This window comes from Gymnoscopelus braueri (assembly GCF_963280865.1).
Source record: "Gymnoscopelus braueri genome assembly, chromosome: 11".
In the NCBI taxonomy this organism is placed as follows: Eukaryota; Metazoa; Chordata; class Actinopteri; order Myctophiformes; family Myctophidae; genus Gymnoscopelus; species Gymnoscopelus braueri.
Genome location: NC_137613.1, coordinates 37,736,305 through 37,752,775, shown reverse-complemented (window position 1 = coordinate 37,752,775; position 16,471 = coordinate 37,736,305). Strand labels below are relative to the sequence as shown.

At 46.3% G+C, this 16,471-nt stretch overlaps 2 protein-coding genes across 2 annotated transcripts in view; one reads left to right on the top strand and one right to left on the bottom strand.

Moving 5' to 3' along the window:
- The window catches only part of cdk6 (cyclin dependent kinase 6), a 53,714-nt gene that overhangs the window by 21,012 nt on the left and 16,231 nt on the right, over window positions 1-16,471 (bottom strand). The gene's annotated exons all lie outside the window — the stretch shown is intronic.
- Window positions 14,253-16,216, top strand: LOC308094753 (N-fatty-acyl-amino acid synthase/hydrolase PM20D1.2-like). The gene has a single exon (XM_080441568.1). The coding sequence runs from the start codon at window positions 14,268-14,270 to the stop codon at window positions 15,834-15,836; it is 1,569 nt and encodes a 522-aa protein (XP_080297694.1). The 5' UTR covers window positions 14,253-14,267; the 3' UTR covers window positions 15,837-16,216.

Here is a 16,471-nt window from a genome sequence, read left to right as displayed (position 1 = left end):
GTGGTGGAAGGGGTTACACAGGAAATACCAAATAAGACCTGCACTGTGCATTGTGTGTGCGTGTGCGTGTGCGTGTGCGTGTGTGCGCGCGTGCATGAGCGCGCGTACGTGTGTGTGTGTGTGTAAATGCAGATGTGACTCTCTGAGTGTGTGCCTGCGCGTGCACGTGTGTCTGTGTGTGTGTGCACTTGTATTGTATGTGTGTGTTTGCTTATGTCAGTTTGGGGCCAGCCCCCTTTTTTTCCGCAGCCGGCTGCAGTGAGAGCACAGAGGTTGGCCTTCTCTTTTTTTCTCATGCGGAGCCGTTTGAGGAGATATCTAAACATTCCCAGAGTGCGCTGCACGTGCTCTCCTGTGTGCTGTGCAAGGGTTTTTCCCTGACCCGCCTGCCTGCCTGCCTGTCTCTCTCTCTCTCTCCCTCTCTCTCGCTCTCTATGTCCTTGCAGAGTGGAAGCACATTGTCTGGCATCAAACAAAGAAATGGATTCAGCAAAGCAGCAGTTCCAGTTCATCCCTGGCCACGGCTGAGGAATCCCACTTTCATAAGTCTCTCTATTGCCGAATTCTCAGTCACACAACCGGTGATGACGTGGGAGTGATGCCAGCATACGCTGCTTTTCCACAAGGGCAACGGGCTCAAAGTTAAGAGGAGGAGAAAAATGGATGACCTAAATATGAGAGAATGAGATAAATGACAAAAAGAATTAAACAGATGTCATTGACGTAATTTTCAAAGTCTACAGGAAATGTGTTCGCGCAACAGCAAAATCATGAGCGTTAATTCGGATGCGGAGTGTAAAAAAATGCACCCTGTTAATACAGAACAAGAGTGAGACAGTGATGAGTGAGGGATTATGAACCATGTGGTTTCACAAACAAAGAAATCATCTGCATATCCGTTGGTATGTCATCAGATTATCATTAATAAGTCCGGGAGGGAGAGCACACCAAACTGTTCACCATGCTTTTCTGGCTATCTACCACCTCTCATTACGTAAAACGAAAGGTCTCCTTGCCTTTTGAGTGTATGATATTGTCATTATGACTCAAATGTGCTCCCCAGAAATCTCACTATCTCTAAACGGGCAAGTCCCTTTCTATATGTGGCATGAGGTTCTGTTGTCTATGACATGAATCACTCTGTGGAAGTGACAATGTCAATTTCTGCCACCTCAAACATTTGGGGTTCAATGGGGTCCCCCCCATATCCCACCCACTCACAGCTTTCACCACATGAACCCTAGCGTCCCTATTCTGGGGCAGGCATTCGGCAAAAATAGCAGATCTTCAAGCTCATGCATTATTTGCAGTGACGAGATTTGGTGTAGAGGGAAAAAAAGTAGCAGACCAAGTATAGAGCCCTGGGAGACCTTGGTCAAATAAGGGTTAAGGAGGTTAAACTCCTTTCTTTTCAAACTGAAAAGAGGAGGCTCGTGGATAGGAAATGACAGATCCGGAATCGAACACTCAATTCCAGACTGAGCGAAGTCGTTCTTTCGTTGAGTGCTGGGAAAGCAGGAAATCTGGTTTCAATTTTTGTCGAAATGTCATGTGCGATACAGTATGGAGGGTCTTGTTCTGTGAAGACGCACTGGCAGGCCGATAGGCAGGGGATTCTGGGGTGGCGAAAATACCTTTTATCAGGTTACAATTAGACTCCTCTGCACAACAAGGAAGCAGGAAACCTTGCAAAACCCAAAGTGGCTGTTCCAAGTCTAGTTCACCAGATACTATATGACCAAGTCATGTGGTTGCTGTGAGTGAACACACTCGCAGATATATAGTATGATTGGAAAACCAGTCAGGAAAAAGGAGTGCTCGTTTTCGCCGAGTTCACCTCCCGCACTCTCCCGCGGCGGGGGGGATTTACGATTCTTTCCCTATCGGAACATAACTCGGACGGCGCTGAGTCGGCTGAAGTGACTGGTGACTTTGCAACGCTCGGCGTGCACACACACACACACACATATATATAATAAGCATTCCATTCACTCACAGACGACAGAGGAAACCATGCAAGGCACAAACCTCCTCAAGGACGCTCTCCTGAGCCATTGCCACCCTGGTGTGGCTCTCCATTTGTAGGTGTGCACTTTGTGATCAAATTGTTAGCTACAGCGAGTGGGACAATACGGTAAACCTGTACACATCTGTCAGGTAATGAATAGCGACTGCTTAACCAATGAAAAAAAAAATAATAATAAAAAAATAAGCCACATGAACACATCGAATGTTCTTCGGTCAGCCCCAGACTGTATTCAAGCACCCCTCTTTATGCTTTTAATATCACCAACAGTAATCCTTGATCTAATAGTCAGCTGCACATGGCCTTTATGGCTTTCCTTTTTCTGCTTCAGGGCCACTGGTTCAGTTTTATCAAATCAAATGGAAGCTGTTTATTCATCGTCAGTCTGCTTTAGGGGCCACATGATAGAAATGAGGCTCAAAACCCCATACAATCCTACTCTTTTTTTGGCCATAACCCAATACCAGGCCCACTTAAGATAGAAGGATTGAACAAGGCCCCCGGTATATTCCCTGACAATTGTCGCACATTGCGACAACCTCTCGGCTTATTTCGGTTTTGAACTCGAAAACGCGAATGTGTCTGGCAACAACTGCTCACATAAAAAAAAACATGCACATGATGTGCTGGGGAAAGGTAACCTAATGGGTTTCATGGGACAATCCGGTAAGCGCTACATACAGAAGAGATGAGCTTGGTCGGGTCGCTGGAGGTCACCATTATGAGACCAAGCCAGGAGACGACATCTGGTCAACTGACACTGGCACAACTGAGATACGTTGGACGGGTCTATCCTTTGTCGACTACAAATGGACATGTGGGCTGGCTTATCAACAGTACAGTGACATCTCTCGCTCTAACGCTGGCAAGTAGATAACTTGAAAACTGAACACTCCGTAATGACCAGATTACTTTGGTCAAGACTGCATTCGAGCTAATGTTGATTTTGACAGCAAGTTTTGATTCAGCTTCAGTCAGTCATTTAAATCAAATTCCATTTCGTTTTAGTCATATTTTAGTCATCTGAAATGTTTTACTGTTAGTCTAGTTTTAGTCGGCTAAATCTACAGTTGATTTAGTTGACTAAAAAGTTTTTTTGGCAGAGCCTTGATGTCGTCGTAATGCCCGATTTTAAACTTGGTTGCGCTCTGAAAATAGCCGATCACACACGCAGCGCGACGCGTTGTGAGCTTGTAGATCTGCTCTTTTCAGAGCGCAACATCCGAGCGCAACCAAACATAAAATGAGTTGACTTGTCTATTAGTTCTACTGGATCTCTTCTCCACTAGTCCCTCAAACTTTTTAGTCTAGTTTTTATTTGTTGTCCAAATTGCCACTATATTTAGTCTTAGTTTTAGTCATCGTAGCTTAGTTTTTATCTAGTTTTCGTCAGTGAAAAAAAGGGAGTCGACGAACATTTTTCGTCATAGTTTTTTAGTCGACGAAATCAACACCGATTCGAGCGCAAAAAATAATCGTCTTTTCCAACACACACTTTACCAGTATCTATGAGATTTTGATCCGATGAACAAAAAGAATAACTGCCTCTCCCCTCTCCCTCTGCTCGTCTCTGGTGCGTCAGCTTAACATGTCAGCTTTACGCTGCCGCCTGTCACTCAAGGTAGCACAATGAGCCTCAAGCAAGACCGGGGTCATTATAAGACCATCAACAAAAGGCAACAGACCACCAGGGACCGCCAGGGGCAGCCTAATCTGGCCCCGTGGACCAGCCTAATGGGTGGTCTCTCTCTCGCTCTCTCTCTCTCTCTCTCTCCCCTTACTTTCAGCAGTGGAGCTTGAGAGGGGTGTGGACACACACACCCCTCCCATAACTTATTTTCGTGACCCAATCAGAGCAGACAGGGAAGGAAATATGTGTGTGTGTGTGTGTGTGTTATAAGGGGCGGTTGAGGGGGTATAGGGATGGGTGGGGGCTGTGTGTGTGTGTGTGTGTGTGTGTGTGTGTGTGTGTGTGTGTGTGTGTGTGTGTGTGTGTGTGTGTGTGTGTGTGTGTTGGCGTTCAATGGGGCCATCAGTCACAACGTTTTTTAGACATATAAGCAGGAGCCACACTCATCATGCACTCTCACAGTGAAGCACACAGCTTATCTACTTGTGCATGACATACTTATGGTGTCCACACATCGCATGAAAGTACGAAAAACGTTCCATTTATAATTCTAGTAAATTATTAACGGAATGCATGAACATGCCATTTTCAGTCATTGCAGTGGTTCTGGTTTTTATGATTCCAAATATATTCCAAATGGATCACATTTCATCAAGATGTTCTGAAAATGGCAGATCTACAAGCTCACAAAGCGTCGCGTCACAGCGCATTGTGAGCTTGTAGATCAGCTATTTTCAAATAGCCGACGTATACACGGTTAAAGGCAGTTATACTGATTTTGACGTTACATTAACTAACTTTGCTGAGGACCCCCTGGAACCCTCTCAAGGACCGCTGGGGGTCCCCACTTTGAGAACCACTGAGTTAATGGAATGAAAAAAGAAAAGAAAAAAAAAACCTAAGGGGCTCTTTTGACAGCTTTATGCAAATGCTCTCCCTGTCTGTCTCGTCATTCCAGAAGCTGTTAATGAATCACATTGAAAGTGAGAGGGGAGTGTGTGTGTGTGTGTGTGTGTGTGTGTGTGTGTGTGTGTGTGTGCGCCGTTAGTTTAAAACAGCAACAGTTCTCTGAAGACCATCTGTCTGCCAGTAACATGGCCACTAGGTGACTAAATAAGTGAGTACTGGTCTGTCGGGTAAAGGGGAAGATCCTCCATAACAGAATGTGCGTGCGCGCATGTGTGAGAGAGATTGCACACATACGTGTGTGTGTGTGTGTGTGTGTGTGTGTGTGTGTGTGTGTGAGACTTTATGTATGCACTGTGAATTTGCCTGTATTAGTAAGAGGAAACGCTAAATGGAAGTGTGTGTGTGTGTGTGTGTGTGTGTGTGTGTGTGTGTGTGTGTGTGTGTGTGTGTGTGTGTGTGTGTGTGTGTGTGTGTGTGTGTGTGTGTGTGTGTGTGTGTGTGTGTGTGCTGCAATGTGAGCACGGGATCTCCAGTTCCAGATGAATGTTCCTGAGCCTGGAATCCCCCTATCAGCCCCTCCAACACACACACACACACACACACACACACACAATGCACCTCCTCCAAATCAGAACAAATAAGGAAGGAAGTGTGCGTGTGTATGAGTGAGTTACTGCGTGTGTGTGTGTATGCGTGCCTAAATGTTTGTGTGTGTTTGTATGTATGCGTGCATGTTGGGGGTATTCAGTATCTCTTAGTCAGGCCCTAAGGTGAATTCCCAGGCAAACAGTCCAACTGCTATGCTAGAGAATATGTGAAAATGTCTCCTCCTCCTCATAAAAGATTTGACTGAACACCAACGTCCTCACAAACCACATGGCAGCTATGGTCAAAGACACGCACGCATGCACACACACACACACACACACACACACACAGGGTTAATGCCAGAGGATAGGGGGTTAACAGGGTTAGCTTGCACTGGCTCTACATTGTGTACCCCAGCGTGTCACCACGTGCATGTTGGTTGGCTTAAAATGGCACTTCTTCTTAATTACCTGGCCTATCATTCACAAATATCAAATATAGGAAGTGAAAAAGGATGTTCAATCGAGATGGTGACCAAGTGTTCTCTGAATAATAAAGTGCATGACAACCATAGAAACAACTTTCTCTAAGGAAACCAAACAGTGACAAATAGCAAAGTTGGTGTAAGGCTTAAGCGATGGCTTTTATAGGGGACCCTTCAAGAAGTTCCAGCCAAGATCAGTTTAAATTCCTGTAATGCAATTACATTGTAATAGACTGAACATCCTCTATATAGAACTGAAACGAGAGTTATGCATATAACTAAGGTTCTACGAATTCCGGATGACCGCCAGAGGCAGTGTTTTCAACACCTGGATATCCATCACGCGCTCGCGTATGGGTCGAATATTAATACCAACAAAGTCACTCGTGACCTGTGTGCACGCACGCCACCTATATAGGGGCGGGGCACACAGCGTTCATCCTCATGAAATCTTTTCGTCAAGAACGAGATTCCGAGTGACAGTCAACTCTGGCGGTCATCCGGAATTCGTAGAACCTTAGTTATATGCATAACTCTCGTTCTACTTCATTCCTACTGACCGCCAGAGGCAGTGTTTTCAACACCTGGATGACTAATACCAACATAGTCACGAGGAATCTGCGCTTACCGAAGTCGGTTTGCAGATAGAATAAACAGACAACACCACAGCCGTCGCCACAGGATGCGAGACGGCCAGGTTGACTATATATGTGAGCGGGCAAAAGCCCATGAAAGATGAAGCTCATTCGGCTGCATCTCCTGGCCTGCTCCAAGCCTGTATCACTGAGGGAGAGGCTCTGGCAACCCCCGCGGTCAAGAAAGGCCTTGGGGGAACCTAGAGGCCCCCTGAAGACGTACATTTGCCTGAACGCAGCAATGAAAGTCTCCATTAAGCCAAGGCACAGCTGTGCCCTTCCTCCCAGACAAATACAACTAAACTCCAGCCATCACGGCTATGTCCTGCCACAGAGCCCGGACGGGACACAATAGGCAGGTACTAGAATGCAGTTGCTCCACCTCTGGTTGAGGAGCAAACTAACAAAACAGGCTAGCTGACGTGAAATGCAGAAAGCCTCTGAGGACGTAAGGAGGGGTCGGCCATATGGTAACCCAGACCCATCGGAATCCCACTTTAACACTCTGGCAATGGCCAGGGCATGAAGCCCATCTACTCACTTTTGCAGATGGAGCAGTGAGGACAAAGAGTACTAGCAGATAGTCATCTGAGAGCAGCCCGATGTACCGGCTGGGGACAAAGCTTCCAATACCACAGGCAAGCATCATGAAGGCACCCATGCAACCTGTGGGGGCCACACGCGGAGAGCATCTCAATGGTAGAGAGGCTGAACCCTCCATCTAACATCATCCGCAGATATCTAGGGCAGCATAAGCACAGAGCAACGCTCTAACCTATGCAGTGGCCCTTGTCCCGACTAGAGCACAGTCTACACTCGCTGGCGTGCAACGCCCTGGTGTACGATGCCCAAAAATCCAGTAATTTTCGGACAATAGTTTTGAATTTCAGTGGCCAATGACGCAGCCGAAGGTTAGGAGTGAGGATGCCACATGCACCTCCCCCCCTAACTGTGACAGGAGATCTCGTCTCTGTGGAGAGGCCAAGGCACTTCATTGAGAAGCTGCAGTAGGCCAGAGCATCTTGCCCTAACGGACTGGTCTGTCCCGTAAAGGGAGACCTACAGTCAACAACGCATTATGCCCTCAAGGCTAACGGTACTACCGCTCTGCCATAGCTATTCCCGTGATCCGAACTGCTATCGGATCCAAGAGGCTTCCAGTGGGAAACATGTCCGCAGCCTGGACTGTACACCCAACAAGCGCATTGCTATGAAATTTGCAAGATGAGGCAAGGTCCACGAAAGGAGCTTCCAAGCCTCCTGCAGAGACTGACTGGGTCAAGCGCCCCAGAAGGCAGACTGTTGACAAATTGTGTTATTGAACACGGCATAAACATCCTGAGGGCCAGGTGCACTGCACGCAGGTCCGGTGCATTAGCGACACTGGCTGGAGACCCTCACCATTCTGTTGCAGTCTTGGGGTTCGAAGCCCAAGCCACAAAATATATATGCACATTTGTACATGCGTGAAATTTGTCCGCTGTATTTATTTACCCATCCTAGAACTACTAGGAGCAGTGAGCAGCCATTCTCCGGTGCTCATGGGGCAATTAGGGGCTCAGACAGGGACACACATTGACCCACTTCTGGCCTGGCGTCGAACCCGGGACACCCAGAGGCTCTGGCTCATTACCAAAGTAGACAGTGCCAATTCTCTAATCATGCAAGCAACCGCCTAGAGTGATAGGCGCTGTATAGGCGCTGGATAGGCGCTGGATAGGCGCTGGATAGGCGCTGTGTCTGCGCATCAACACTCGCATGCCGGAGGGCCAGGGCGAGGTAGTCAAGGGAATGTCCAATACGTCACATTCCAGCCGCTGTGGCATGGCTCTAGTTAGCAGATCAGAGACTAACACTGTGGCCATGAGCAACGGTCATCCAGCTCAACAGCTTCATCTAGTGACACCACCAGAGAAGCAATGTTCACAGTTTAGGCGTTTAGCAGGCGCTCTTAATCCGGATCGACTTACAGTAAGGTAATGTAAGTAAGTAAGCAATGTTGGCATCAACCAGTGGCCTTGGGTCTAGGCCATATTGGGCTGTACTCCCCATGGCTGACAAGTCCTTGGTAAGAGGTTCTGGAACTGGCCCACATGCCAAATCTCATGATGTACGGCACCGAGGGTGTACGACAACGATAGTTGTTGGACGCATCCATCTAGGCCAAGCCGTTATGGCCAGCTGGGCTATGTACTCTCAACGCTTTTGTCCAGCGACAAGCAGTAGCGGAGTGGAACACATTTACTATGCTGAAGCTATGTTGCGGTGGTCCGCACATGGTTCCTCAAAGCGGCAGAATGGGATACATTCTCAACGCTGACCCCTTTTTTTCCTTTCGTCCAGCGACAAGCAACAGCGGAGTGGGACACACTTACTATGCTGAAGCTACGTTACGGTGGGCCGCACGTGGTTCCTCTCCTTTTTCTTTCCTCTGGCCAGCGACCAGCAGCAGCGGAGCGAGACACACTCCCAATGCCAGCGGTATATTCCAGTGGGCGCACGCCGCAGTGGCGTGGTACCTCCAAAAGCGGCAGAGCGAGACACACTCTCAACGCTAATACTTTCCACTCCTTTCGTCCAGCGACAAGCAGTAGCGGAGCGAGACACACTCCTAATGCTTACGCTATAATGGCGGTGGGCCGCCCGCCATGGTTTCTCAAAGCGGCAGAGCGAGATGCACTCTCAACGCTAATCCTTTTCCCTTCTGTCGTCCATTGACAAGCAGTAGTGGAGCTACCAGCAGCAGCGGAGCGAGACACACTCCCAATGCTAGCGGTATATTCCAGTGGGCGCACGCCGCAGTGGCGTGGTCCCTCAAAAGCGGCAGAGCGAGATGCACTCTCAACGCTATATCCACCATAGTCAGGACATGACCGGCACAAGTAATGGACCTTCCCTTCTGGGACCAGCAATTGTTGCAATAATCCATGGGCAACAGCAACAGAGTGAGACACTCAATACTACTGATGACGTAGCCGTAGCAAAAGCGAGAATCATTCAGGCTACCGTGTCAAGGACACAGTATGATAGTCAAGAAGTGGCAAAGCAAAACACACTTCAATCGTCATATAGAGTTATTTAAGAATATTTCACTACCAAGCACATAGTATTATCTGGATAGCAGCAGAGCGACATATCCTCAAGCTATGCCATCAGTATTCACAGTATACTGCATATGTTGAATAGCAGGAGTGAGTACCAGGTACACACAGTATTAGTGGGTAACAGCAGCAGAGTGAGATATACTTGTGCTATTGGTAACGTAGCCATAGCAACAGAGCGAGAATCGTTCAAGCTACAGCGTCAAGTACATATGTACTTGTTAATGTATTGTGTCTTGGACACAATTAACACAATTAACATTAATGTTAATTAATGTTGTCTTGGACCCCAGGGAGAATAGCTGCTGGTTTCCCTTTTTTGCCGCAGCTAATGGGGATCCATTGCCAATAAACAAAGCTTATTGATTATCAGTACCCAGAGTACAATGCTACTAATATGTAACTTCGTCGTAGCAAGGAGCGACAACCACTCAAGCCACAGTGTCAAGTCATGTGTCAAGTACCCACAGTATGATAGCCAAGTGATGGCAAGGCAAGACACACTTGAACCATACCAGTATTATAATTCCATTTCACTACCAAGCACAAAGCAGTATAACCTGAATAGCAGCAGCGAGTCACACTCAAGCTATGATACACACTCAAACTGTGAGGTTAAGCACACACAGTGGCAGTATTGGCATATATGCTGCTTAAGTCAGCTGTCATTGATCAGCGAGACCTCTTTTATCCCATTAAGACCTGGAACTGTGTCATTTTTAGATTTGAGCTAAAAAGCATTATTTTACACTTTGGCTATTCAAAAATAGCAGATCTACAAGCTCATAGCACGGCACCAAGTACCTGTAGTAATAGGTACACAGTATATCGTCCAATAACGACAGAGTGAAGCACACAATGGATGTCCTTTATTAGCTGCAGCTAAATTATATTTGGACTGGTTAAATTGGGGTTTGAACCAGGGACCTACAGACTTGCAGGTAGACAGTGTACTGACTGAGCCGGATAGCAAACAAGCGCCATATGTCTGGTAGATAGAATGTCTGCGTCAAAGTGAGAACCACTTTCAGCAAAAACATTCACAGAAGAGCTCTCATACAGTGGTGTAAAGTAACTAAGTACATGTACTCAGTACTGTACTTAAGTACAATTTCGCTTGGGTATTTGTACTTTAATGGAGCCCAGTTACCTGCCACTGCGCTCATTAACGCTTTGGTCGTCTCCTCGAGGCGAAAGAACACCTTCTATGAGACACATTAACCAGTCAATCTGGCTCCACCGCCGTCGTCTCATCGAGGCGAGAGACGGTCTTCTCAAAGCGGCAGAATGGGATACATCCTCAACGCTGAATACTTTCCCCTCTTTTACTTTATTTGTCTGTAAACAGCACAATACATGCACTCACCGTCGCCAATGCACAGCTATGGCCCATAGTTATCCGTGCCAGGTTCAACAACAACGGTGGAGCGGGGAAAGTTAACGGTGATGTTGTCGTTAGCTCCAATGCTACAAGCAGCCGCTAACTCCATTCACCGTCGCCTTTTCTTCATGCTTTTTTCTTTTTTTTTTTTTTTTCTCCTTCCTTGTTCCTTTCCGACAGCCCCTATAAACGGGGTAACGTAATTCCATGGTAGCAGGCTACGCAGTCTCTGGAGGACGGACCGTAGTCCGTAGCCCCAACCGTGTTGGTTACGAAACTTCACGCGCAGCTGCAAGTATCGACCTACGCTTTGGAGGCGAAAAGATGAAAGAGGATGAACGCTGTGTGCCCCGCCCCTATATAGGTGGCGTGCGTGCACACAGGTCACGAGTGACTTTGTTGGTATTAATATTCGACCCATACGCGAGCGCGTGATGGATATCCAGGTGTTGAAAACACTGCCTCTGGCGGTCAGTAGGAATGAAGTAGAACTAAGATTATAGCGTGCTTAATATATTGGTCCCTAAAAAGGTCCTGCTTGGAATCATGAACCTTATTTTATGCTATATGGTTTTCTACTTTTCTGTTATTAGTCGATATAGAGGCCTACTGTATAAACTATCACCTGGGCATTTGCCGAGTATTAGTTGATCTATCTAAACATTTACCTGGGCATTTCATCGTCGCATGAGTATATCCAACCGAGTGCAGGGCAGGCATAACACCCCGAGCCACCAGGTGAGGGCTCACATGTCATGCCCGAACAATTGCATTAATTGTATCGATTTTTTTAAGAGGAACGAATTTCAATGATGAAATGTACAATCTTGGTCAGTAAAGCCAGTTAACACAGCCCTAGTATGATAACTACAGTATGATATTACTGTCAACAAGGAACTCCCACCTGCAATATAAAAAAAAAGGTCTAGTCCCAACGGAAATTTCCACCAGTCAGTTGGCTCAAACACTGGAGATAACCAATGTGTTGCTTGCCTGCCTCATCGAAGGTCTCCGTGTTCTACTCTGCATGGTTCCTCCGCATCTGCATAAACTAACTGCAGTGTCTCCTCAGCCGTGAATTCTACCAAACCATCAATAGTAACCATGTTTGACGGCTGAGTTGTGTCCACATTTGACATGGTGAGTTCCTTAATCTGATCTTTCTGAGCTCAACGGTCAAAGCTATTAATCACAAGAACCCTAGCATCGCTATTCTGGGGATTTCGTAACAGACGAACATTCAGTGAAAATTTTCGAACATTTAGTGAAAATAGCAAATCAACGGCTATTTTCGGCTAAGGGATTTGGTGTAGAGGCAAAAAAGGAGCGGACCAAGTAAAGACTCCTGAGGGACCCCGGTCAACTCAAGAAGGGTTTGAGTGATTAAGCAGAGGTCGCTCAGTGTCAATTCCGCCAGCTTTGCCAATTCAGATATGGCTTTACCTTCCATAGATTATCAGCTGCCATACAACCCCCTCTGGGTTATATGACAGATCACCAATCCGCACAAACTTATAATACACTCTTGGCCCTTTTATTACTCCTCTTACAAAAGGTAAAATAAATGCTGGGTACGTGATAATGTTGGATATTTTATTGTTGTACGTGTCAACATATTGTAGATTTTATACTTTGGTAACATGTCACCAAATATTAGTGTTCCTTTTCTTCGTTATTCTTCTGCTGTATCAAAAGTCCTCTTCAGGGACCGGTGTTGTAAATGAGCGGAATACTACAAACACAATGGTTGTGTATTCAGTTGGTCCATTTGTATCCGTCTCTAATCAAATGAACCAGTGGTTCTCAATGTGGGGTCCGGAGACCCCCCAGGGGTCCTTGAGGGGGTTCCATGGGGTCCTCAGCTAAATCAGAGCCCCACTGACTTCCATTGAAAGTTTTAAAAAAAAATCACTTTCAACCTGGTGTCTCCATTTTGGGCAAGTTATTGTAGGCGAACATTTTCAAAGGTTTTGAAAAATAGCAAATCTACAAGCTATTTTTGAATTTCCCATGTAAAAAAATAAAATAAAAAAAATCCTGGTCAATATCGGTCTAAACATTGTTAATCAGTGGTCTAGCACTAGTCAAATAGGGATCGGCATCGGACCCAAAAATCTTGCATCGGTCGGGCTGTAGTACCCAATACTCTCATCTCTCCCTCCTTCAAGCTCATCCAAAGACTCCTTTCAGTCGCTCTCATTCTCTCGGTCCTTTTCTCTGTTTTATCTGGTCATCAGAGCCTAGTGCTCGACAGTCAGACATCAAAAGACCCGACAGTGGGAAGGGAGCGATGCCTGTCCCTACTCGTCCATACCATCTCTGTCTGCGACGGCCACCGAGGGATTCCTGAGACTGGCCACGGGAGGCCCTGGGCTCTCGCTTTACACACTGAAGCCCTATCATTTAACTGGGCCCTGCCAGACTACCAGCGGCTGCCCTTTAACTGCCCACTACATCACATTAGCGGCTTTTTCATCTCCGTCTCTGGAGACGGGTGGGTGGTGTGTGTGACAAGCATACGCTTGCACGTATACAGATGCCCCTGTGAGCATGCATACTGCTCATATACACAAACACAGTCCTCCATCTGATGAACTTTGACCCCAAATCCGTTAGAGTAGACTTCAAAGGACAATTTCACTCTTGTTAAAATGGGGGACCATGAATCAAAAATCTATTGAATATGAAGGTACTGTCTGGAAGGAAGGAGAGAATGGGAACAAGTGGGTAGGTGATGTCAGGGTTGCAGAGGAAAAACCCTGGAGCTAGCTAGCCTTTTGTTCCTGTTGACAGGGGTTGACAGAGGTAAATCAATATAAAATGATTCTCAACAATGAAGTGCTACAGTATAGAGCTGCACCTGGCCAGCAGTACAGCAAGTACAGCAGAATCAAATAGAATAGAAGAGAAAAGTTGATCTTTGATCCAGATGAGATGGTGACAATGATCTGAAAATTTAAACTTAAACTCATGCACATATTCACCAGTGAGTGCTTTTTCTGCAAAATATCACTTAAATAAAAGTAGTTGTGGGGAATCATGTCATACAATATTGTATGATCAAATGTTTGTTTAGCTGGTTTTACGACGGCTCAGACGCCTTATTGTGAAATGAGTCTGAACAGAAGAATGATGTCATCAGGTTTTAACCAATAGATGACAAGCGAAGGAATGGTGTTTGATGGGTCATTCCAATAATGTATTTAAAACGCAACCTTATGGGGGCAGACAGTGGCAGTGTGAGTTCGTCAGCAGAGAGTCAAGGAATCCGAACAATACCAGTTGGACGTTAACTCATCCATATTCAATCCAGAGAATAACCAGTTGTGTAAAGTCTAGAAGTAGAAGTAAAATAGCAGGAAGTAATATCTTCACCGTTTGACTGCTACAAAGTGGTATCTTCACCGTTTTAACTACTACCACGATCACTACGATATCTCGCCTAACACTGCCTACGGTTGCCATTTCCTTTAAACCCTGGTTAAAGACCATCAACAACAACAACAAGGCAAAATGACAGACCGCGGAACAAACTTCAAATTATGTAGATTCTTAAAGATCGTCGTCTGTAGCTTGCTGTTCATTATCGTGGTGTTGTTCATGGTCATCACCATCAGGACACTGTCACTGGATGTAAACGTTGGACTTCAGCTCGCTCACTGGGAGAAGACCGACCACCTGTCTGCAGACATCAGCCAGCGCCAGAGAGAAGAACTTCTCGCTCTTTTTAAAGAATCGATCCGGATTCCCACCGTGTCCACCTCAGAGACAGAACTCAACACCACCGCACTGCTGGAGTTCAACACTTTCCTGAGGAAAGCCTTTCCAACTATCTTTTCTTCGGACCTGGTCCAGCATGAGATCGTTGCCAACTACAGTCACCTGTTATGGGTGGCAGGTACCCAGCCTCGTCTGGTACCTTACATGCTATTGGCACACATTGACGTAGTTCCTGCGTCCGAGGCTGACGGCTGGGAAGCTCCACCATTCTCTGCGAAGGAGATGGATGGTTTCATTTATGGCAGAGGGACCATTGATGACAAGCACTCTCTTATGGGAATTCTCCAGGCTCTGGAGTACTTGCTGATGAAAGGCTATAAACCATGCAGGGGCTTTTACATCGGCATGGGACACGATGAAGAAGTGTCAGGTTACCAGGGGGCCATGAACATAGTGCGTTTGCTGAAACAACGCGACGTGCGGCTGTCGTTCGTCCTGGACGAGGGTCTGGCGGTTCTGGATGGAGTCATCAGCGGTGTGGACGGACCCGCCGCTCTGATTGGTGTAAGTGAGAAAGGTCAAGCTACAGTGAAGCTGAGTGTGTCTACATTTCCAGGTCATTCCTCCATGCCTCCCAGGGAGAGCAGCATTGGTATCTTGGCTACAGCTGTGAAAAGGCTAGAGGATAACCCCATGCCTAGACTGTTTGGACACGGACCTGAACGTGGAACCTTTGAACATCTGGCTCATAAGTTCGGGCTTCCACTGAAAGTCCTCATGTCGAACCTGTGGCTGTTTTCTCCACTTATTGGCAGAATGATGGAACGAAGACCTGACACCAACGCTTTTGTACGGACCACCACCGCTGTCACCATGTTTAATGCAGGAGTTAAGGTGAATATCCTCCCTTCACTCGCCGAAGCCTTCGTCAATCTGCGTATCCATTCAGCACAGTCGTTAAAAGAGATTATGGACCTGATCCAGTCCACTATTGGGGACGAGCGTGTGAAGATAGAGCTCGTGTCAGGATTCGACCCTCTGCCTGTCAGTTCGTATGATGAAACCTCCTTCGGTTACCAGATCATCAAGAAAACTCTGCTCGACATGTTTCCACAAGTAACTGTGGCACCAGGTATTTGTATTGGGAACACAGACAGCCGTCACTTCAAGGAGCTGACCAATGATATCTATCGCTTTTCCCCCATCTGGCTCAAACCTGGCGATGCTCAGAGGATCCACGGCATCAATGAAAGGATTTCTAAGAAGAATTATGAGGAAATTGTAATTTTTTACTTCAATCTGTTCCAAAACGGCGACATTCAGAAGCTTCCTGATCCTCACAACTCTGAACATGACCTGTGACGTCTGGCATCCAAAGACAATGTCTCATTTTCAGGACCAAATATAAGACTAGCAATGACTTAAAGTGCAGTCAATTTAACCACTCATTTAACCACCATATTTGTCGCCTAGCGTAGCAGAAAATCCTGAAGGGGGCGTCAACAAGTGTCATTTGGTAGCGCGGACATCTTGGTGGGGCATAAACAGCTTGACTTAACCTTGACTTCCACCAGTATGTCTGCAGCTACTATGCCACGCCCCCCTGTGGTGACGACACGTTGCCAAGCACTATAAACTATGTATTTTCAACTGAAAAAAAGAGTTGACCCCAGAAGCTTTGACACTTTTTTCAGTTGAATCAATGACTTGTCGGAAGGGATCTGCGATGAAGTATAAATTAAGCCTTAAGGCTAAGGTTACACACCGGCGAATATGTGAATATACGCAAAATTCTGACTCGTTCCGAATAATTAAAAGACGCTTTTTTCGCTCCGCTAAACTGGTGTGGAAGCTTGCATTGACTTTATAAGGTTTTTTTAAAAAACGTATTATTCGCATGAAAAAAAATGTGTAAGGACCTTTACACTTCCCCCACTCAATTCCTATACAATAAGAATGTTTGCAATTTGTAAATGAAAGATATGGTTTATCACTAT